The sequence below is a fragment of the Euleptes europaea genome, chromosome 17 (assembly GCF_029931775.1).
Source record: "Euleptes europaea isolate rEulEur1 chromosome 17, rEulEur1.hap1, whole genome shotgun sequence".
NCBI lineage: Eukaryota > Metazoa > Chordata > Lepidosauria > Squamata > Sphaerodactylidae > Euleptes > Euleptes europaea.
The window spans coordinates 15,790,439-15,812,665 of record NC_079328.1 but is presented as its reverse complement, the minus strand read 5'-3'; the positions used below and the strand labels follow the sequence as shown (position 1 = coordinate 15,812,665).

At 43.1% G+C, this 22,227-nt stretch overlaps 1 protein-coding gene across 1 annotated transcript; it reads right to left on the bottom strand.

The window, feature by feature from the left end:
• Nucleotides 1-308: 308 nt before the first annotated feature.
• On the bottom strand, nucleotides 309-19,203 carry SNX5 (sorting nexin 5). Its single transcript, XM_056862455.1, has 12 exons — nucleotides 19,099-19,203; nucleotides 16,460-16,570; nucleotides 15,242-15,363; nucleotides 11,579-11,702; nucleotides 11,194-11,289; nucleotides 10,040-10,145; nucleotides 9,873-9,948; nucleotides 9,413-9,452; nucleotides 9,227-9,313; nucleotides 2,251-2,410; nucleotides 1,317-1,402; nucleotides 309-383 (listed from the first exon to the last, which is right to left on the bottom strand). Exons 1-12 carry the CDS (start codon nucleotides 19,201-19,203, stop codon nucleotides 336-338), a joined length of 1,161 nt encoding a protein of 386 aa, XP_056718433.1. The 3' UTR covers nucleotides 309-335.
• Nucleotides 19,204-22,227: the final 3,024 nt, after the last annotated feature.

Genomic DNA, 22,227 nt, shown 5'->3' with positions numbered 1-22,227 from the left:
TTGCATCTGTGAGAGTCATTTTCATTATATACCTTCCTTGCAGTAGCAAAGCTTCTCTGGAAACCAGGTTTCAATCCTGACAGCAATTTAGCAGATACCAAACCAATACATAGTTCCCTTGCCTGGGGACACTTAAAGTTAGTTGTTACTTAGACTTGTATGCACTAGAGTGTTACTTAGACTTGTATGCACTAGAGTATTTCTATCACCAAAATCCAGTTATTAGTCATTAGCCAAACAAAATGTTTCAAAATAAGGAAGCCAAAGTAGATATGGTTGTTGAGTGTAGTTGTTGGATGCTCCGTGTACACACAGAGAGATAACTACAGATGTGTTTAGTTCTTTAATAAATCAATGCAGCTTTGCAGGGCAGAAACATTGTTCTGGAAGGCAAAAAGAAGAAGTAAGTAATTCTTTGGAGAAGATGACCAACAAGCCAACGTCTCTATCTAGATGTGTTACATCAGACCCTAAAGTCCTCCCAAACGATATGAAATTTGCAAGATGCCATAAGAACATCTCTCCCTCCATCAATCTGGGTATGCTGGCTTTCAGATTCATGAGGCTGAGAACTGGCCTTATGATCTAGTAGTCACTAAACCAGGGGTCCCTAATGTTTTTTGGCCTGTGGGCATATTTGGAATTCTGTTATAGAGTGGTAGGCGCATCCACAAAATGGCTGCTATGGAAGGGGGAGCCTTACACACAGGAAGCCAAAGTACTAGGGAGAAGTGGGGTAATTTGGAAAAAAAAAAAAACCCCGGGAAAGAATGAGAATAAAACCAACACTATGTAGGCAGCTCCTGCCAAAACAATGTTTTTAATCTGCACAAACAATTGATCAGTGGCTAATCAGAAGCCCAGCTAGTTAAGAGCCCCACCCGCTTCCTAAAAACATTTGGTAGGCCTCTAAACAACTCCACATGTTATTTTAAAGTGAAATAGCTATTCCCTTTTATTGTTCAACTGAAGTCTTCATCTGATTTTCCTGAAAGGTCAAGAACCGATTAAGAAACGTGGATCCCTAGCACACAGGAAAGCAGTGCAATGGGACCTATGAAGACCAACTAAAATCCCATCAATTTTAAGGTGATTTAACTGGGGATAACATTTGTTGATATAAGACTTCTGTGTGCAGACCAGAACTGTGAGTTCAAGGCTTTAGAATTTTTTAATGATGTTACGTATGTCCTGGATGAGAAAGTTGGAGCTTTCTTTACTGAAGCACTTTAAGAGCAACTCATTTTAACTAAATTCTTGTAGTTAGATTAAGCTCCAGAGGCAAGCCTTAGTCGAAAAGACAACAGAACACATACCTTTGCATGCTTGATCTCCAGTTCAGTCATTTCAATTAGATTTTTACGAAATGCTGCTATTCGCTTCCGTTTAAAGTTGTTCAATTCTGCAATGGAGAGAACAGCAACATACAGAAATTATTTGGGGGGGGAATGGAGTGTGGAAAGGGGTCCCTCCCCTTACTTGCGTGCAGAAAATAGCCAGCACAAACTCTTAAAGACATATTTTCTTCAGTGTGTATAACTATTCAGTTTAGACAGTTAGTGTCGTCCACGTTAGTGGCTTAGCATTACACCTTTAACACATCTTTGATTAAAGCTTTCCGCTAAGCAATAGACCAAAACCTTAGACCAGCTGTTCCCAACCTTTCGGGACACTGCCCCCGTGGTTCCACAAACTCAACCCCAGTGTCCCCTACCCTATCCTATAAAAAGCATTATTCAAAATAGGGATTTGCATGATGAATAAAGAATAAAATTTCAAAACAGTACCAATTAATTGCACATCTATTCAAAATCAAATTAAAACTTTTTTAGTTGAAATTTATTCAACAAAACTGATGAACCAGTGGTACCAGCTCTTCAAAGTCTGGAAAAAAATTCTGATAGTTTCCACCAAATTTGCCAGCATGGTGCCATAGCTTGATCTATTTGTAAATTAGTGAACAACACAGTTGAAGAGGCCCACCTCTAGCAACCCTTGCTGCCCCCTTGCCTCTTAGTGCCTCCCTAGGCAATCCCACTGACCCCAGGGGGTGGTACTGCCCACTCTGGGAACCACTGCCTTAGACTAAGATGTTGCACACAGAACCCTTCATGCAGAACACAACTCTGCTACAAGCAGAGGGCTGGATCCCATCCATCCATCCTGCTAATGACAGCACTTTCCCCCCAATATGAGGTTCCCCCCAACACTACAATGAGATTCGTCTTGTTCCCACGAAGGGGCCTTTACCTTGTTTGGCAGAGAGAGAAAGTTTTTCAAATCTTTGACAGCACTCTTGTTGGTGTGCTTCTGCCTGTCTGACATCTTTGCCTTTCAACCGAGCTTTATCCAGAGCTTTATTTGAATTTTCATAGTCCACAAGGGCCCGTGTACGTCTGTACAGGAGATCCTGAAACGATCAAGTCAAAGTAACAAGAAAAAGTAAGAAAACGAGCCGTTAGTCCATTTAATTCAAGTGTACAGGCTGATCTAGAGCTCAAGTAGCACTTCAAGAAGAACACACAACTCCATGAAGAATGTTAGGATTCCCACTTAACCTGGAACAGATGGAGAGGAGCATGGAGGTGCGAAATGAAGGCCCAAAGGACACCAACAACTGGACAGCTGTGAGAACCTACATGAAACTAACACTTCCAAGAAAATTTAACTGCACCTGCATCGTTTAATCACTAATGCACATGATGCTGAGGGAGCCATCTGCCAAACCTGACCACCATGAACGACTGTCTCTTAAGCCAGCCTCTCACAGACCTTCCACCCGCCCACACCAAAGTTGCTGTGGCAACTGTCGAAGAGGTGGCTGAAGCCAGTGTGACTGATGCAGAACTTTCAAATCCCTTACAAAGCAGCATTTCTGTGCATCCACCATTTGGGGCAGTGGGGACATATTTTGATATGAGAACTGACATGGTTCGTCCGTCTCTGGAGCCTTCAATGCATGATAGCCTATGTAAAGGGGTAGAATATCTTGAATATATGTGAACGCTTCTGGACTCTGATTGTTCATTCCATTCCTCCTCAGGATAGCCTGAAGAACGCATGGAAAGGTACAAGGGAGGGAGTAACTGGACCAGAGGGTGAAGCCTGACTTCAGAGGGTCTGGAAGACTTTTGAAGGTGCAGCTGTGCTTTCTTCCTCAAGGGGAAAATGGCTGTACCGTGTGTATGGACTTGTCAAAAAGCATATGGAAGGTTAACTCAGCTGAAAATATAAGATACCGAGCAACAGTAACAGTTTTTGAAACTTGAACCTCATAGGGTTTTCAAGACAAGAGGGTTTTCAAGACAAGAGACATTGGGAGGTTGCTTGCCACTGCCTGCCTCTGCATCAAGCCCCTGGTATCCCTTGGAGGTCTCCCATCCAAATACTTGCCAGGGTTGAGGCTGAGAGGGTGTGACTGGCCTAAGGTCATCCAGCAAGTTTCCATGGAAGCGTGGAGATTTGAAACTAGGTTTCCCAGATCCTAGAACGACACCTAAACCATTATACCATGCTGCCTCTTAAAGTATTATAGGCGCAGAGTGGTAAGCTGCAGTACTGCAGTCCAAGCTCTGCTCACGACTTGAGTTCGATCTCGACGAAAGTTGGTTTCAGGTAGCCGGCTCAAGTTTGATTCAGCCTTCCATCCTTCCGAGGTGGGTAAAATGAGTACCCAGCTTGCTGGGGGTAAAGGGAAGATGACCGGGGAAGGCACTGGCAAACCACACTGTAAACAAAGTCTGCCTAGTAAACGTCGGGATGTGACGTCACCCCATGGATCAGGAATGACCCGGTGCATGCACAGGGGACCTTTACCTTATGCCTTGTGACAAAATGAGGACAGAAGGGCCAGCAGCAATATCTGATAGCTAGGGAGAAGCTTTAACGCCACATAGCTCCATAGCATCTCTTAGCCACCTCTCCACAGCAAGATAAGCCAGGCTCCATCTGAAGCCACGCTTCTCATAAGGGATTCTATTGTAGGCGGCCTTGAGAACAACCAAAAAGGACACTTCCACTAGGGACGCTGAGCTGAGCACCACGTCTCTTGGGGGCTCCCAAGGGAACCAAGATTCGTTCGAATCTGTGGTGTAATTCTGCACCCCTACCCGATCCTAAATAGTGGATTGGGAAACAGGATTTCCCCTGCTGCCCCGGAAGTGCGGTTTGACCCCCAGTTTTGCTGAGAGAGCCATCCGACGACTCTCGGAATCCTGGATGAGGTCCCGCCTGGCCTGAGGGGAAACCATTGCCGCGAACGTCTCTCTGGAATTAGGCTCAGCTCTCCCCTAACTATTACCATCTAAGCAACGATACATAAGCAAGAATACCTGTGTGTGTAAAGTGCCGTCAAGTCGCAGCCGACTTATGGCGATCCCCTTTTTGGGGTTTTCATGGCAAGAGACTAACAGAGGTGGTTTGCCAGTGCCTTCCTCTGCACAGCAACCCTGGTATTCCTTGGTGGTCTCCCATCCAGATACTAACCAGGGCTGACCCTGCTTAGCTTCTGAGATCTGACGAGATCAGGCTAGCCTGGGCCATCCAGGTCAGGGCAAGAATACCTACTCTTCTAAAATCTGAGTAAGTAACAAGAACTCTTTTGTTTTACCTGGAATTGGAAGTCCCGAAGGAGTGGAAAAAATATCTATAGAATCCGTATCTCCCCATCTGAGGTTTGGGTGACTCTTTGACAATTAAAAACATTGGATAAGCCGGCAGGATCGTAATCAAATTGATTGGTGGATAGACATAACAACAAAAACCTTTTGAATGACGTTATAGCCACCAATCAGAAACTCAGAAGTGTAAAGAGGAGGGACGAGCAGATTCCCCTCCACTTCCGGGAGAAGGCTTTTCTGAGTAAACAAATTTTCAAGCCACGTCTTATCCGGAAGCATCAGCTATCGTCTGCTACCGCGAGAATACTACGGGATTTGAGACCGGACGTGTGGCACCACTGTGTAACTGGCAAATACTTCCCAAGTTCCTAGACAAAAGGAAGGAACGGCAGGCATGCAACCTTATATCCTGTCCCCCGTAACACCACTTTACAACTCACAACGTATACCTGTCTGGATTTTACAAATTAAACCTCAATAAACTACCAGAAGTAGCAACCATGGAAAGTGAGACTAAATTCATGGATCGACTAGTCTCTCTGACAAACAATATCTACGAACTGGTCAATCGGAAACTAGATGTAATTTCGGGAGATCTCAAGGATATAAATTATGACAATGAGATCAGAGATGAGAGAAGGAAGCTCCTCAAACGACAAACCATTAAAAGAATTAAATTCTGTAAAGGAGATGGAGAGCTATGAAGGACTACCAAAGGATATACATCTGCAAGAAGAAATTGAACCAACCCAATTGACAACTATGGATATGGACGTAAGAGACTTTGACTTTTGTTTGTATGATCTACCTGATGAACTTTTCAAAGTTCACTGGGAGAATTTAAAAGGGCAAAAAGCTGGAAATACTGGGATTTTTCTTCTCGCCTTAGGGATGGAAGAAAACATGCTGCAGATTTACTATCCCCCATCAATTTTTACAGAGGGAATTGCACTAACAACTTCCATGGATGCCCTTCGACGTTTAAAGCTACTGGGGAAAAGAGAAAGATGCTGGAAATTTAAGATAAAGAGACTGGGTCAAAGGGTTTAGTTTTTCTCGGGATTTAATTAAAAAGGACTGATTAAATGGCTTGGCTCTGACAAAGACAGAATTAATGGCATTAACATAACTGATACTTATTAGATATGTGGGAGAAATGGAGGAATCATAATGATATTCATTCTCAAAGGAAGTTAAAAAATGATACTTATTACCTAATCCATTTTTTATTATAACAATAGTGCTTTTTATTTCTGTTCTTTTCTTTTTCTTTATTTGAATATAGATAAATGAAATAGCAAATACTTAGATTATGAATAATGTTAAATAAAGAAAAATATATCTTATAAACGTTTGTAACAATATTAGGATTAGAATCTTAAACAAAGGAGATTACAAATAAATAACAAGATTGAGGGAGGTGTAGGGGAAGTCTTTATATTTTATTTTTTATCTATATATGTATAAATAATAAACAATTGTTTATTAGAATTTATGATGTTTATCTATATTGATTGTTGAATACCTTGTCTAATTAGTATAGAAAAATAATAATAAAAAAATTAAAATAAAAAAGAGAACAACAAAAAGGCAGGGCATAAATACTTAAGAAAAATATGTTCAAGTGATCACAGAAGACCGGTAACTATAAAAATAAAACTTGAGAAACCCAGAAGTATTAAGAGGAATAAACTGATATTTAAAGTGAAGAAAATCAACCTTCAAAAGATGAAAAGCGTAGTGGTTTTACAAGGGTTAATTGTTATACAGCAAAAAGGGGTTTTGTATAACCTTATGATTTTGAAGTATTTATTACCAGGAAAATTATATACATATACAAACGACAGGATTTTAAAATAGATTTTTTTTAAAAAGGGAATATAGTAGAAATGCTAGAGCATGTTCAGAAACAAGAGTTTTCACAGAACTCTGAAAGAAATTACATTTTATGAGCCATTGGTAGTTCTGGAGGGCTTTCAATGGTGCTTAGGACCACAATAAGTGTCATAAAAAGATTATGGCAGTGCTCTTAGAAATTGCTTTTTCAGACAGTAAGATTTAGTTACTTAATTGTGGAGAAGCCATCAACAATCCTGAGCAGATCAAAAATCAGATATACATATACAAATATTGGCTCTGTATTAAAGAGGGCGAGAGCCACCGTGGTGTAGTGGTTAAAGTGTCGAGCTAGGATCTGAGAAATCCAGGTTCGAATCCCCACTCACATCATGGAAGCTTGCTGGGTGACCTTGGGCCAGTCACACACTCTCAGCCCTGACCCTGGCTAGTATTTGGATCGGAGACCTCCAAGGAATACCAAGGGTGTGACGTGGAGGCAGGCAATGGCAATCCACCTCCAAACGCCTCTTGCCTTGAAAACCCTACAGGGTTGCCCTAAGTCAGCTGTGAATTGAAGGCTAAAATAAAATAAAAGAGGGTAATGTTTAAGAGTGGAGCAATTCTAGTTTTGGATGCTTGTACAAGTCTAAGAAGTTCAAAGTGGCTGCAGTTAGTGTCACCAACAAAATGGTTCTGAGGTTCCCAGCAAGCCCATCTCATACTTGCACAGGACAGAGGAACCCAGATTCTTCACTTACGACGGCTCAAGTTTATTACCCATCAATATATACATTTTCATTCTTCTTTAGCTATGACCAATGAGATGGTCATAGGCTAGCTAGACACCCTGACTACAGACCGTTGGTTGTCAGCTGCTGCTGGTAGCAGCAGCAAGAAGGGCTGCCTGAAGAATGACGTCATCTAGCAGTGGAAGTGGAGCCTGGCAGCTGAGGAAGAGACGGGTCTCTCAGGAGCAGGGACTGGGCAGCCTAGTTCCAGTTCCATTAGTAAGAATCACTAGGAGAGCCAGCGTGGTGTAGTGGTTAAGAGCGGTGGTTTGGAGCGGTGGAGTCTGATCTGGAGAACTGGGTTTGATTCCCCACTCCTACACATGAGCGGTGGTGGTTAATCTGGTGAACTGGATTTGTTTCCCCACTCCTACACATGAAGTCAGCTGGGTGACCTTGGGCAAGTCATGTTCTCTCAGCCTCACCTACCTCACAGGGTGTCTGTTATGGGGAGGGGAAGGTGCTTGTAAGACCGTTTGAGACTGCCTTAAGTGGTAGAGAAAGTCAGCATATAAAAACCAACTCTTCTTCTTCTAGCTTCAGAAGGCGCACCACTGTGGCCTTCAGAACAGCAAAGGAAGAGCCTGACCAGAGAAAGGACTTCAGAGCAAAGCTGGCAGTGCCTTGTGAGTGGTAACTTGGGGTAGAGGTTGAGGGAGTTGGAAATGTTTAGTCTGTAGAGGAGGTTGAGGGGGGACATGATTGCTCTCTAAGTATTTGAAGGGCTGTCACTCAGAGGAGGGCAGGGAGCTGCTCCTGTTGGCAGCAGAAGGTAGGACTCGCAATAATGGGTTTAAATTGCGGGTGGAAAGGGTTGGATATTAGGAAAACATTTTTTACAGTAAGAGTTGTTCAACAGTGGAATCAGCTACCTAGGGAGTTGGTGAGCTCCCCTCACTGGCAGTCTTTAAACAGAGGCTGGAAAAGCACTTGTCATGGATGCTCTCTAGGCTGATCCTGCATTGAGCAGGGGGTTGGACTAGATGGCTTGTATGACCACTTCCAACTCTATGATTCCAAACAAAAAGAAATGGGCTATTTGAATTTTATTAGGGCAGAGAAAACACACAGGGATCCCTTGGTTGATAACAATGGAAAGAAAAACAAGAAGGGTTGCAGGAATCCTGCATCATGCGTCCAGTAAAATAAACATTATGCTTTTTAAAAAGTAATTCCTTCATAACCATTTTTATATTTTGGGTCTCATTATCTCTTAGTCTCTGTCCTATGTTTAATACATACCAAGCTACTAAAGTAGTTAAAAGTACATTTTACCCTCAAGGTTGTGGCAGCAGAATAAAGCTAATGCACAACATATTTACAACACTGCTAAACCAAGTCACCCTGCAACTGAAACTACAGCGAGGGATAGAGGAGGGCCCATAACCAACATAAAGTGAGCTGCGGCTGAACGGAGGCCAGACACCTGCATCTCCCCCCCCCTTAACACTGTTAGGCTCACATTATATTGTCTTATTTCTTATACAGAATAGCCACAGGTTTTTGCAAGGGGAAAAAGAGAAGCATGCACTTAAGGATGGCATTGCAGGAATGAGCTTCAAGCATAGCAGTGGTTGGGAACAGACAAGTTCTGAGCCACTACCACCATGGCTCAGTGGTAGAGCACCTGCTGGGCATGCTGAAGGTCCCAGGTTCAATCCACTGCATCTCCAGTTAAAGGGACTAGGCAAGTAGGTGATGTGAAAGACCTCTGCCTGAGACCCTGGAGAGCCGCTGCCAGTCCAAGTAGACAATAGTGACTTTGATGGACCAAGGGTCTGATTCTGTATAAGGCAGCTTCATGTGTTCAAAAGAAACTCCATTAGCAATAAGAATCAAGTGGAGATGTACAATACCCATTTTACCTTCAGACACGAGATTTTGTGGAACACATCTATACAGTACTAAGGTTCCTTATTTAAGTCAAAGTTCAGCCAAACTTGTTTTATGAGAACGTTGGTGAAAAATCTGAAGACTCACTTTTGCTGCTTCTATATTGAGCATATAGTATCTTAGTAACTCTGAGAGCTTCAAATCTTCATCAGAAGACACACGATTCTCTATTTTCTATGGAGAAAACAACAATTTAAAATCATACCTGCCTTAGAGTTTTTAGTGAAGGAGAGGCAAGTGGGAATGCAACATAAACAAAGTCAAGTAGATTACCCTGAGTTTCTCAAAAAGCTCGGCAACTTTCAGCAAGTACCTGGAGGGGAGAAAGAGAGAAAGGAAAGTCAACCCCCCACAAATTCTGCTCTTGGGATAAATAGCACTAAACGTATTGAAAAAATTTGCGTGTTCTGGGGGAAAAAAACTGACCAGGAGGGACTGAACAAGTCCTGAGGCTTGCAAGAACTAAAGATGCTCTGGAATGGACAGAATACTGAAAGCACCTGAGCATCACTTCAAGGAGGAAGGGGAGGAATTTTCAGGTCACCCAAATTCCACGGGAGCCCCTATCTTGTCACAAAGTAATCCCACCTCTTTAATACTGCAACATAATCTTATCTTGAATTGACCTAATTCTGAGACTCAACACATTAGCCTTTACTTAGCAAGGTTGTTCATTGGGATGGACACCATTATTAGAGCCATAGTTTAACCATAATGATCAGTGCTGACTTACTTTTTAATGACAGTTGGCTCTTCCAGTGCCAGGCTGTTCATGCATGCTGAAGTGTGGATGTAGTCATCTGCAACATCTGTTGATAAAGAAAGCAAGAAGTTTAGTCTTTACCGCTGAACAGAGAAGCTTTTATAAAAAGCCCAAATGAAGGTCTCAGGAGAACTTACTTTTATGTGATCTCGTCATTTTATCTGCCTTTGCACACGAATCCTTAATTCTGTTGTAGTAGGTCACAAGGAAAGTCTTCTCTTGCTCAAAGAAATCATCTACCTCCTGGAAAAGACAATGTAGGGGCGGTTACAATACTTTGATCCAGGCAAGGAAGGTTACCTTCACAAATAAACAACCTTTATAATGTGTTAATATGCTGACTTTCTCTACCTCTTGAGGGAGAATCAAACCAGCTTACAAACACCTTCCCTTCCCCTCCCCACAACAGACACCCTGTGAGGTAGTGGGGATGAGAGAGTGTGCCTAGCCCAAGGTTAACCAGCTGGCTTCATGTGGAGGAGTGGGGAATGAAACCCGGTTCTCCAAATCAGAGTCTGCCACTCCAAACCACCGCTCTTAACCACTACACACTTAAGACTTCTAGTGGACGTGCTGGGGTTTGTGAAGAAGAACCTCCTTGGTGACGGGTTAGTCCTTGGAAAACTGTTTCTCCAGTTATGTCCGGTTTTATAGCTCACTTTAAAAACTTCAGTAAAATTCCAAGGATAGTATTGGTAACCCATATAGATACATAAAATTAGACAAGCCACAGTACTTGAACCCTTGCAAACAGAGTATAGGGAAAGGGCTTCCAACTCACAATTGGAAATCCAAGACAACAGGCAGCCCATTCCTTAACAGGGAGCCTCCACAGAGGCTTCCAGGCCGCAAAAAAGGAAAATAAACTGAAAGAAAATCAAAAACCCTCAAAATCAGCCCACTGAAAACAATGAGGCTATGCCACCGCCACGCTGCTGCGAGAGGGGGCTGTTCCCAGGTCCAAAGGGGTTAGGAAGCTGCCTAAAGGCAGCTCCACACCCAGGAATGACCCCCCCCCCCACTTCCAGGATTTCGCTGCCAGCGTAGCAAGCAGTGCTGGCAGAGGAGCCCTGTGCAGCAGTGTGGCCCTGGTGATGGCATGTTTGCCCCCATGCTGGCATAGGTGCCACTTTATGCCATAAGGTGGCACCTACGCCGGCACGGGGTCACTCTGGCTCCTAAAGAGCTTCAGCCCACACCCCTTCAGGATTGCAGCCTAAAGGTCTAAACAAGACAAACACCCAGGTGTACACATTTTCTCAAGCAGGTATGACTTTGAAAGAGATCTTACCTTAACCCCAGAGAACAAAACTTCATCAGCACTCTTCACCACACTTTTGAAGAAGCCACCAAACATTTCCTTTGCATTTTTTCTCCGAACACTTAGCTAAGACAAATGATAAAAATTGGTGAGGTTATGGCTTCCTGCTCTGACAGTTGAAATTATTATGCTGGCATATAGAGAATATTGTTTTTCCAAGATCTGAAGAAACCTGGACTTGAGGCTACTAGCAGCACAACTGGAATTTGAGGGGGGGGGGAGAAACCCTGTGGTTATTTTAAGGTCAGTGAAAAGCCATATAGTTCTTCCCTTGTGGTCCTTTGCAATCCAGCCCACATTTATTTCTCTTCCTATATCCCAGGGGCGCTCCAGTAAACATGGCAAAGCGACTTACATCATGATCATACTCAAGAAAGACATGGAAGTTGTGATCCTGGCGGAGAACAGGGTGGGAAGAAATTCGCTGAAGGAAGACTTCATGTGATGATACTGTTTTCTTGAAGACAGCGAGGTATTCACTAGAAGAAAAAAACAGCTGAGTTAAATTCAGTGTATTCCCCATTGCATACACCTCAGTCAGTAAGCCGTCACTTAAGCAGGTACCACAGTAGACACCAATCCACCGGATGCATGCATATAACCCACACTGGTGAGTATAAGCATTGCCAGGCATCCAATTGCCAGACAGCTAGTGCTGCTAATAAAATACAACCCATCATGCAAGACAGAGACGACTAGATCTGGTACTCCCCTCCAAAGAACAAGTAACCAGCACCCAATCAAAGAGCACCAACCATCTAACTGTGGTTATGGTTCCCCAATTCAGTAGGAGAAGCATGTCTAGATGTGAAGGTCTGACAATGTTTTTTGAAGGTAGTCCATAGTACTAAAGGATACAAAAGTAGTGAAAACCAAAGAGGTAAAAGAAAAGCAACATGTGGGAACTGCACATATTGTAAATATATATGTAGTACCGTATATACTCGCGTATAAGCTGAGTTTTTCAGCCCAAAAAAAGGGCTGAAAAAGCCGAACTCGGCTTATACGCGGGTCAATACGGTAGGGGAGGGAGGAGGGAGGGGGGAACTTACCGCCGCCACCTTTCCCTGGCCGGGAGCGGCCTCCAGAGGCCCCCTGCGGCCGCAGGGAGGCCGCTCAGCCGCCCCCGCCGCCTTCTCCCGGCCGGGAGCGGCCTCCAGAGGCCCCCTGCGGCCGCAGCGAGGCCGCTCAGCCGCCCCCGCCGCCTTCTCCTGGCCAGGAGCGGCCTCCAGAGGCCCCCTGCGGCTGCAGGGAGGCCGCTCAGCCGCCCCCGCTGACTTTTCCCGGCCGGAAGCGGCCTCCAGAGGCCCCCTGCGGCCGCAGGGAGGCCGCTCAGCCGCCCCCGCCGCCTTCTCCCGGCCGGGAGCGGCCTCCAGAGGCCCCCTGCGGCCGCAGCGAGGCCGCTCAGCCGCCCCCGCTGACTTTTCGCGGCCGGGAGCAGCCTCCAGAGGCCCCCTGCGGCCGCAGGAAGGCCGCTCAGCCGCCCCCGCCGGATCCGCCGCTTCCCGCCGCCAGGAGCCCGGTCAGGTAAGCCTGTGGGGGGGGGGGGAGAGAGGGGTTATAAGCCAACCCTCAGCTTATACACGGGTGCCTAATTTTTCCCCATTTTGGGGGAGAAATTAGGCACCTCGGCTTATACGCGGGTCGGCTTATACACAGGTATATACGGTATTTTTCCTGTCAAGTTATGGGTGACTTATGGCAACCCTGTAGGGTTTTCAAGGCAAGAGACTTCAGAGGTGGTTTGCCATTGCTTGTCTCTGGGTTTCAACTCTGGAATTCCTTGGAGGTCTCCCACCCAAATACTAGCCAGGGCCGACCCTGCTTAGCTTCCAAAATGAGGCTAGTCTGGAACTATCCAGGTCAGGGCCTATGTAGTATTAAAACTTCAAAACTATTACTGACGAATATACTATCAAGAACTTTTTCGAGCACAAATACCCTCCCACAGACTTCAAGTTTTGGGCCACCCAAAGATTAGACTGCCCAACGATAAGTGGCTACTGCGAAATGAAGCAGAATGGATTATGAAATTAGGACAATAGTGGAGAAAGACCCAGGATGAATCTGACAAGGCGGGGCTAGAGCTCATTTTAAAGCAGCCAGAAGGGACAAAGGTTATGGTCTCATGATTCTCTGCCAAAACAGCATCTGCACAGTAGACCTGCAGAACTCTTCTAGGGGGTCAGGGGTCTACTGGGTTCCAGTTGAAAGGGGGAGGTAGACTGCTAAGCAGCCCATTGCAATCATTTTGCGGATAAAATCTCTCGCATCTGTTCTGACTTGGACTCTACATTAGCAAAAGACAGGATTGGGTGGTCCCGGGGTGCCAATTTATCCAGTTGTGTTGGATACCTTTCAGCTTGTCCAGTCTGAAGATGGGGACGGGATTCTTGGAAGTTTGAGACCTAACAGCTGCTCGTACAACCTTTGCCCCACTTGGCTGCTTAAATCTACTTGGGGGGGCTGGGGGACTGGGTCCAGGCGACAGTAAAAGCCGCCCTGAGAGAAGGGGTGGTCACCCTTGCCTGGAAGTGGGCAGTTGAGTTGAATAACTACTGTCCTGCCTCAAATGTACTATTCCTGAACAAGGTGAATGAATGAGTGACGGATGCGCAACTTCAGGGATTCCTGTATGAAGTAGATTGTTTGGATCCATTTCAGTTTGGTTTCAGGCCTGGTCATAGGACTGAAAAGGCCTTGGTCGCCCTGGCAGATGACATGTGCCAGGAGATGGACTTGGGGAGCGCGACCCTGTTAAATTCCCCTGGACCTCTCAGCAGCTTGACACCTTTGATCATGGTATCCCTCTACATTGCCTTCTGGGGTTGGATCTGGGAAGCACAGTTCTGCTGTGATTGATTTGGTGATTGATCTTTATTATGGTCAATGACCAGCACAGGACTGTTCTGCTGTGGTTTCAGACTGTGGTGCTGTGGGACTGCCGCTCAGTCCCTTGACCTCTGGCCTATGGGATCCCACAAGGTTCCATCTGGTCCAGCCACTGGGAGGGGATATTTGGGCCAAGCTGCCACCCATGTGCAGATGCCACTCAGCTCTAGCTCATGCTTCCAGCAGATCCTACAGAAGCTGTGGAAACCATAAACAGGTGCATGGAGACAGTTTTGGAACAGTCGAGGGTGAACAAACTGAAACTTAATCCTGACAAAAAGGAGGTGCTACTGGTGAGGAGAAGGTTTGTTCTGGATGGGGCCGCACTCCCCCTGAAGGAGCAGGTTCACAGCTCGGGGGTGTTCCTGGGCCCAGGCCTCCTGTTAGATAAAGAGGCGGCAGTGGTGGCTGGGGTGCCTTTCAGAACCTTCAGCTGCCGAGCCAGCTGCAACCCTCCCTGGGTGGAAAAAGATCTTACCACTGTGATGCATGGCCTGGTAGCATCTAGATTAGACTACTGCAGTGTGTTCTATGTGGGGTTGGCCCTTGAGGACTGTCCAGAAACTACAATTGGTACAGAAGCCTCTGGCCAGAATGTTGCCTGGAGTGGGTCATAGAGACCATATCCAGATCTACAAGTAAGCATGCATTCAGTTGGCTGAATTTATATTAAAACAGAGTAAGACGTATGAGGGGAGCAGGCATGCGAGATAAAACTCTGCTAGTTTGACTTTTAACTGAAATTTGCACAGGAATGCACTCAGCAGCTACCTTAATCTTTGAAAGAGCTCCACTGTTAGAATTAGGAGAACAGAAATTAATAGCATGCACCTTGTTGAAGACTGACACACCACTGGACAAATGTTCATGGCTGCTACCGGAAGAAAGGACTGAGGCTGAAAGACTTCAGGGTAAATATGGGCACATGGAGGCTATGCTATAAGCATATACAATATAGGAAACTGTAAAATGTTGATACTGCTTATAACAGCAAAGGGAAGTTGCCATACAGGCGTAAAGTCACAAGCATCTTAGCTCTTCTCTTAAATGTAATGGTTTTTGATCCTAGGAGCACACCTACAAGGCAAGATGATTGCACAGAAGATTGCCAAGAAGTCATACTTACGCTTCCAGCTCTTGCTTCATTTTGGCAAATTCCTCTTTCGTCATAGACAGCTCTCCTTCCCCAAGTTTATGCATCTTCTCTCGAGGGCCATCAAAGTCAGGCTTTGCAGGGGCCGGGGGTATCTTAGGATGAAGAGATTTGTTATTAACTAGAACCTTACACAGAAAGAGGCCTCTGTAGTAGCCTCTACAAAAACTTTGCTAGTCAGATCTGTTAACGTGGGCAGAGTTTGGAACAGGAGTTAGTGAGGCTTTCAGCATCCTGAGAGATGAAGGATGGCTATTTATCTTCTCTTGACATCAGGCTTGGGATCCAGATGTGTGCGGTGTATGGGATATGTGTATGGGAGTGTATGGGATATGTCACTGTATGTTAATAGCAACAATTGACCCACATATGCAGCTCCATGTACTTATATTAAAATACCAGTAAGATAAAATTGTACGGAAATAAAGAGTGCCAAGAGATTGCCATAACCTTTTCAGTCCCTGGCCAAAACCCCTAAACACAGTGAAGGAGAGCATGCTGGGGCCCAAAATTCCATGCACACAAGCGGCTTACTATTAGCCATATGCTGGGAAGTCATACCTTCTCATCTAACTCTAGACAGGCATGGAGCTATTATACATGTGTTTTGACTAGTCAGCCACCAATGTGTTCTACATAAAAATCTTTGAGACTATAAAGAAGAAGGGCTGGTTTTTATATGCCAACTTTCTCTACCACTTAAGGCAGAATCAAGCCGGCTTAGAAACACCTTCCCTTCCCCTTCTCACAACAGACACCCTGTGAGATAGGTGGGGCTGAGAGAGCTCTAAGAGAACTGTGACTAGCCCAAGGTCATCCAGCTTCATGTGTAGGAGTGGGGAAACCAAGCCGGTTCACCAAATTAGTGTCTGCCACTCATGTGGAGGAGTGGGGAATCGAACCCGGTTCTCCAGATTAGAGTCCACCACTTCAAACCACCGCTCTTAACCACTACACCATGCTAGCTACAGACTGTAACAATTCAGAGTTCTGGCAAACTAAGGTTTTTACTTATTGCAATTTTATCCCACGCTTCCTGCAAGCAGCTTAGCGTGCTGCGCTTGTTTTCCCCTTTCTCTATTTAATCCTCACAATAACCCTGTGAAATAGGCTATGCTGAAAGGAACTGACTAGTACACACAGAGACTGGCCCAAGGTCACCCAGCAACAATGATAGGAGGGGATACTTACAATCAGTCCTGCGTACTCGTCTGTTTCAGTAAGTATGTCATGCAGCCACTCGAAATCTTCATGGAGTCTTGTAACAGAGAATTCTGTACCCTGAAAACCTGGTAATGTAGTCTGAAACAGACACAGGTAGCTTACTCTGATAAACAAGGATTTGGCAGAATCCAAACAAGTAAGCACACCAAGAAAAATTAAAGAACTTTTACAGCACCAAAATACTAAAGAGTCTACAAATACCCAAAATTACACATTGTGCATCTCAGAAGGTTTAAAAAGGGGGAAGACAGAGATAGCAGATGGCAAAAAGGAGAACAAAGGGTGAGATTACTTATCATTCCCTGCTGAATCATCTGGTTTATGTGCATGCAGGCTGCTGATGATCCGAGTGGACCCATAGGTTATGAGTTCCAAAAAGGGTTGCTGGCAAAAGCGCCAAGTGGAAATCCAGGCAGCAATTAGCCACTAGATGTAAGGGATATCCAGAGAGCAGAGCAGGATAGAGGGGACGCAAGCAAGCTTAGACCCTCCGGATGTGATACGGAGCTAAGCACAAGCAGTTCTTGTTACAGGGGATAGGGAGCAACAGACACAAAAGCTTGGTTTTCCTGAGGTTGCAGGCCAGGGAAGAAGTCAGAAGCAAGCCTTAGGACTGGCTTAGAAGGAGGAAGGAAGAGGAAAGATTTGAGGAAAGGACCCCTCCCCTCCCCACCCTTCTATCTTTCAAACAGAAATTGAAAATTATCCACTTCATTTATAGCCCATCTTTCTTATTGAGATTCAAAGCAGATGTACATTTTTGCAAACAACTCAAATAGCAAAGACCTCTGCTAAACAAAACAACACAGCAGAGCAAGGACTGAAAAACAGGAAATCAGTGCAAACAAACAAAAACAAGCCTAAGGCAACAAAGCTAAGATTTGAGATCCCACACTAGAAAAAAAGGGGGCTACAAAGGTAGAAGATATTGAACTGGAAAATTTGGGCCAACACTCAAAAACATTACTATGAAATATTCTTGCAGAATGCGTGGAACAACCTATGTAAAGCAAAAATGTAGAGCATGGAAAGATTTACCTAAGGCAACCTACAGGATTAGATGCTTTAAAGTCCTGTAGACATTTACAACATTTTCAAGGCTATTCTGTGTTTAAATATGAATGTCTTAGCAAGAGCTAGTACACTCTAATGCTTGAAATGTTATAACATATTGAAGAGTTCAGAGTTTTCAGATAGTGAAGTTTAACTACATGTCCAAATATGCTGGTAGCCCTACCTAGGAGCATTTTTGACTAAGTACTCGCTTGCTTTCTACAAAATTTGTTCTAATTTAAAATTAATGTTCTTGCCTCTCAGACAGCAAAAATTTAAGATACACATGCTAAGGCACCATAGGCTGCAACAGTTTGCAACTCTGTTTCAAGTATTGGGTATTTCTGCAGTACCGCTTGTTGAAAACTAAGGAAATTTCAAAGTATAAATGCCTTAATCACAACAGTACAATTTTACTAAAAGCAGCAAAATAAGTTTAGGTTTGATAGGAAACTACACATTGCATATTTTTAAATTTCACTTCAAATTTGTACTTTCCCTCCAGGGTTTCAGAATTTCTATAATTTGTACCTCTCTACTAGCTCCCAAATGAGCCTCCCCAAGCATCGAAATCTTCTGAGGTCCTGCTCCATGTACTGAATCTCATCAGTACAGTACAGACTATACCACCCCAAGTAGTTATTTACAATACATCACTTGGCTTATCTGTTTGAACCGCTGACCCCTCTCATCATTCATTATGTGCAACTCCATTGATTTATAACTGGATTCACACCAAACCTCTCTGTCTCAGCTTCTCCCCCTTCCCCCTGTAATCTTCCCTGCAAGAAGAATTCACAGTATGGTCTTCCCTTCACATATCTGAAGCAGTGAGCTGTGACACAAACTAATATTGACATAAATGTTGTTTGTCTTTAAGGTGTCACATGAAATGTGTTTTAATTTGGTACAACAGACTAACAAGGCTACCCCTTTGCAATCTCCAAAAGGACACATGTACAGCTTTCTCATTTGTATTTATAATACACAAAGAGCTGGCATAGATTTAAAAGCCAACAGCAAAATATCAAATAAATGGCTATGATACGAATACAGTAAGTTAAGTGTTATTTTAATTTTGTGGATGTTTCTTAGTTGCCCCAGAAAACAGTTTTCTGATTAAGGGGCAGGATATAAATAAATGAATGAAAAAAGGACAAACTCTTTCAGTTTGTTTTTAGTTGGTTTCTGTGTAACTGTTTTCCAGTTTTATCAATTCTAGAATATGAATACTACTACTACTACTATTTAACTCCTGTAAGTCACCTTGAAGACCTAGGAGGTAGAGTCTACAGGATAGACCTCTTTAATCAATAAAGGAAAATGGTCTGGCTATCAATTTCTTGCAATACAAGTATTTAGACCATACAAGTGATTGGTCGATTGACTGTATTCATAAAAATTTATTTGATGTATTTAGACTGCACACAGTAAAGTCCTATGCAGAACTACTCGAGTCTAAACTCACTGACTTCTGTTGACTTTGATGGGAGTAACTCTGCAAAGATAGCAGTGTAAATATGGTACAATTCTAGCCTCTCCCCACATCTTACCTTTGTATGGACTGTGAACTTCACTTTTTCTTTTTCACTGAGAGCATCAGGAATGTCAATTTGCAGTGAAGGATCAATATTTAGGTCCACAGATACAGACCTCATCTAGAAGAGAAGTTGAAGAAGTTTAATCTTGAAGTTTAATCTTGGATAAGACGGCTATTTAAAGGCTATCATTGCCCTTCCACAGCAGCATCTTAAGGTGTGTTTATTTACTTGATTTACGGCCCACCTTTCTCATGGAGACTCCCGCCTTTGTAGAAATTAGAAAATGCAGTAAAGCTAGAACAATACAGTTGAAAAGCCATACAATGCAATAAATGGATTACAAAATTAGAGAAAAGACAACTGTCTAATCAAGGACAAAAGAGGCAAATAAATTAAAACTTATCATTTATAAATATATTAGTCCTGTTCGAACAGGGTTTGTTCCTGAATGTCCATCTCTGATTAACATTAGGAAGCTCATTAATTTAATCCATCACATGAATAAAGAAAAATTAAAGTCAGTTGTCTTATTCTTAGACTCTTAAAAAGTGTTTGATTCAGTGGAACATTATTGCTTATTAGAATGTTTAGGAGGTCTTGGTATTGGTAATAAATTTAGGATATAGGCTAACACTCTCTACTGTGCTTCAATTGCTCATTCAAGCATCCATAACATTTTGTTAGACTCAATTTGTATTAAGTGAGGGGTAAAGCAAGGGCACCCCTTATAAGCTGTTATTTAATTTATCTAGAGATACTGGCAATAGCTGTACAGGATCAGATAAAATTACCAGATTAAAGTTTGGCAATACTCATTACAAACTGATGTCTTATGCAGAGGACGTTGTAATTTTCTTAATGCATATTAATGACTCTAGCTTGTCTCTTGAGTTGATACTTTGCTCCTTTTCAATAATTTTGGAAAACAAGCTAAATGTTGACAAAACAGTCGTGTTACTACGTAATGATGCTTTGCAAGATACTGATAACATCAACTTGGATAATGACAATGAAAATAATTAGTAAAAATATTACTTATTTGGGTATAATGATAAGTCATGGCAATGTAAATGTCTTAGAGGATAACTTCAAACCAGTGATACTTGATATTAAACAAAAACTTGCATCACGGAAGTCATTCAATTGAGTGCATTAGTGCCATTAAGTTGATGCTAGTACCAAAACTGATTTATTTACTAATGAACATATCATATGTCATTAACAACAAGACTCTAAAAGAGTAGCAAGGAATGTTTAATGAATTTGAAAATTAAAAAACCCCAAAGTAACTGGAGTAGCAGCTCAATCTAAATGGTCTTCAAGCAATGGTTTTGCTATCCCTAACATCAAAGCTTATCATGATGCTGCTAAATTAATGTGCATTTGCAGATGGTTAAATATGGACAGCAAGTCATCAGAATTAGTAATTCAGAAAGCCGCTGTTAAAATGCAACTCAACTTCTCTTTGGAGAGATAAAGAAATAAGGAAGAGTTTATAAAAATGACAATACAGTAGTCAATAATTTGTTATTAGTTTGGGATAAGTATAAAAGGAAATCATCTCCAGACATTTCCCCCATCAGCAGCAGCGAGAGACTTCCATATGTAACAAAAGTTTCAGTTTTCTGCTTTATGGGTAAGCTGTAATTTAGTTTGTTATAAGAACTTGATTTCTCAGAGGGATACAATTAATTTTGATAGCATAAGAACTAGTGATTGTCAATTGTCTTGGTTTGATTACATGCAGATGAGAACCTTTCTTATAAAATGATTACTTCTGAGGCAACTGAATGACTTTGAAAATCTAATAATGTAGCATCAACAATATTTTCTTTCAAAGCTGTACAGCTTAATTACAAATACTGTGCCTACTGAATCTCCTAATTTTACTTGCAAGTGGGGCCAGGAATTAGGTTACGACATCGCAGCAGAGGTTTGGAAGTTTGCTTTGTCTCGATGCTCTTTTTATTCTGTATGTTGAAACTGCAAAGAAAATATTTATAAAATGATTCACCAGTTGTACCTCACGCCAAAGCTGACTGCGAAAAAAATCATTCTTGCTCAGGTGCTGGTGGCACTGCCATGTTGAGTTAGCAGATTTTTTTGCACATGTGGTGGCGCTGTCAAGAGCATTTGAACATTGCTAGCTTGTTAAGTTACGATTTAAATAGTAATATTCCAAGGACACCTGAAACTTTTTTGGTTAACCATGTTTCTTCATTTCTGGGTAAACCCCAACTTACTTTGCTAAATTCAAACACAGCAGCTAGGCTAAATTTTGCACACTGCTGGAAGGCAAAAGTCTCCCCAAACATTCAGACTTGGTTAGACAAACTGAATGGTGTTTATTTGATGGTTAAACTTAACCTTTTTGTGAATGGCAAAAGTTTTGCGATGCTACAGTCTGAATGGTTGACAGTAATTCATTGTATTCAGGAAAAGCGCATTGATATATCATGAGGTTTATACCCATTGGATAAGGGCAGGAACGTTTGTCCATTTGCACTGGCAGAACCTAAAGATAGGCCAGCATTGGGGATCTATGCTAGCGCGCCACAAAAACACTGGCATAACAAGCATACTGAAAGTACTCCACCAATGACCGAAATTAAGAGGCACTGAAGATGGGGGTGGGGGGGGAGAGAGAGAGCAGGACTCATTCAAATAACAGGTCCGTCCTGTCCTCAGTAAACACATAATGTCAGAAAAAGACCCTATCTTTTAAAACCTTCCCATTAAAATCAGCAGAAAATCCAAGGGAGATTAGGACTCTTACTGCCTGGCATATCACCAGCAGAGCAAAGTGCCCTTGTTCAGGAAAGAAGAAGAGTTGGTTTTTAAATGCCGACTTTCTACACCACTTCAGGAAGAATCAAACTGGCTTACAAGCTCCTTCCCTTCCCCACAACAGACACCCTGTGAGGTAGGTGAGGCTGAGAGAGCTCGAAGAGAGCTGTGACTAGCCCAGGATCACCGAGCTAGCTTCATGAGGAGGAGTGGGGAAACCAACCGGTTCACTAAATTAGAGTCCGCCGTTCATGTGAAGGAGTGGGAAATCGAACCTGGTTCTCCAGATTTAGAGTTCACAGCTCCAAAACACTGCTCTTAACCACTACACCACAATGGGAGAACCATATTGCA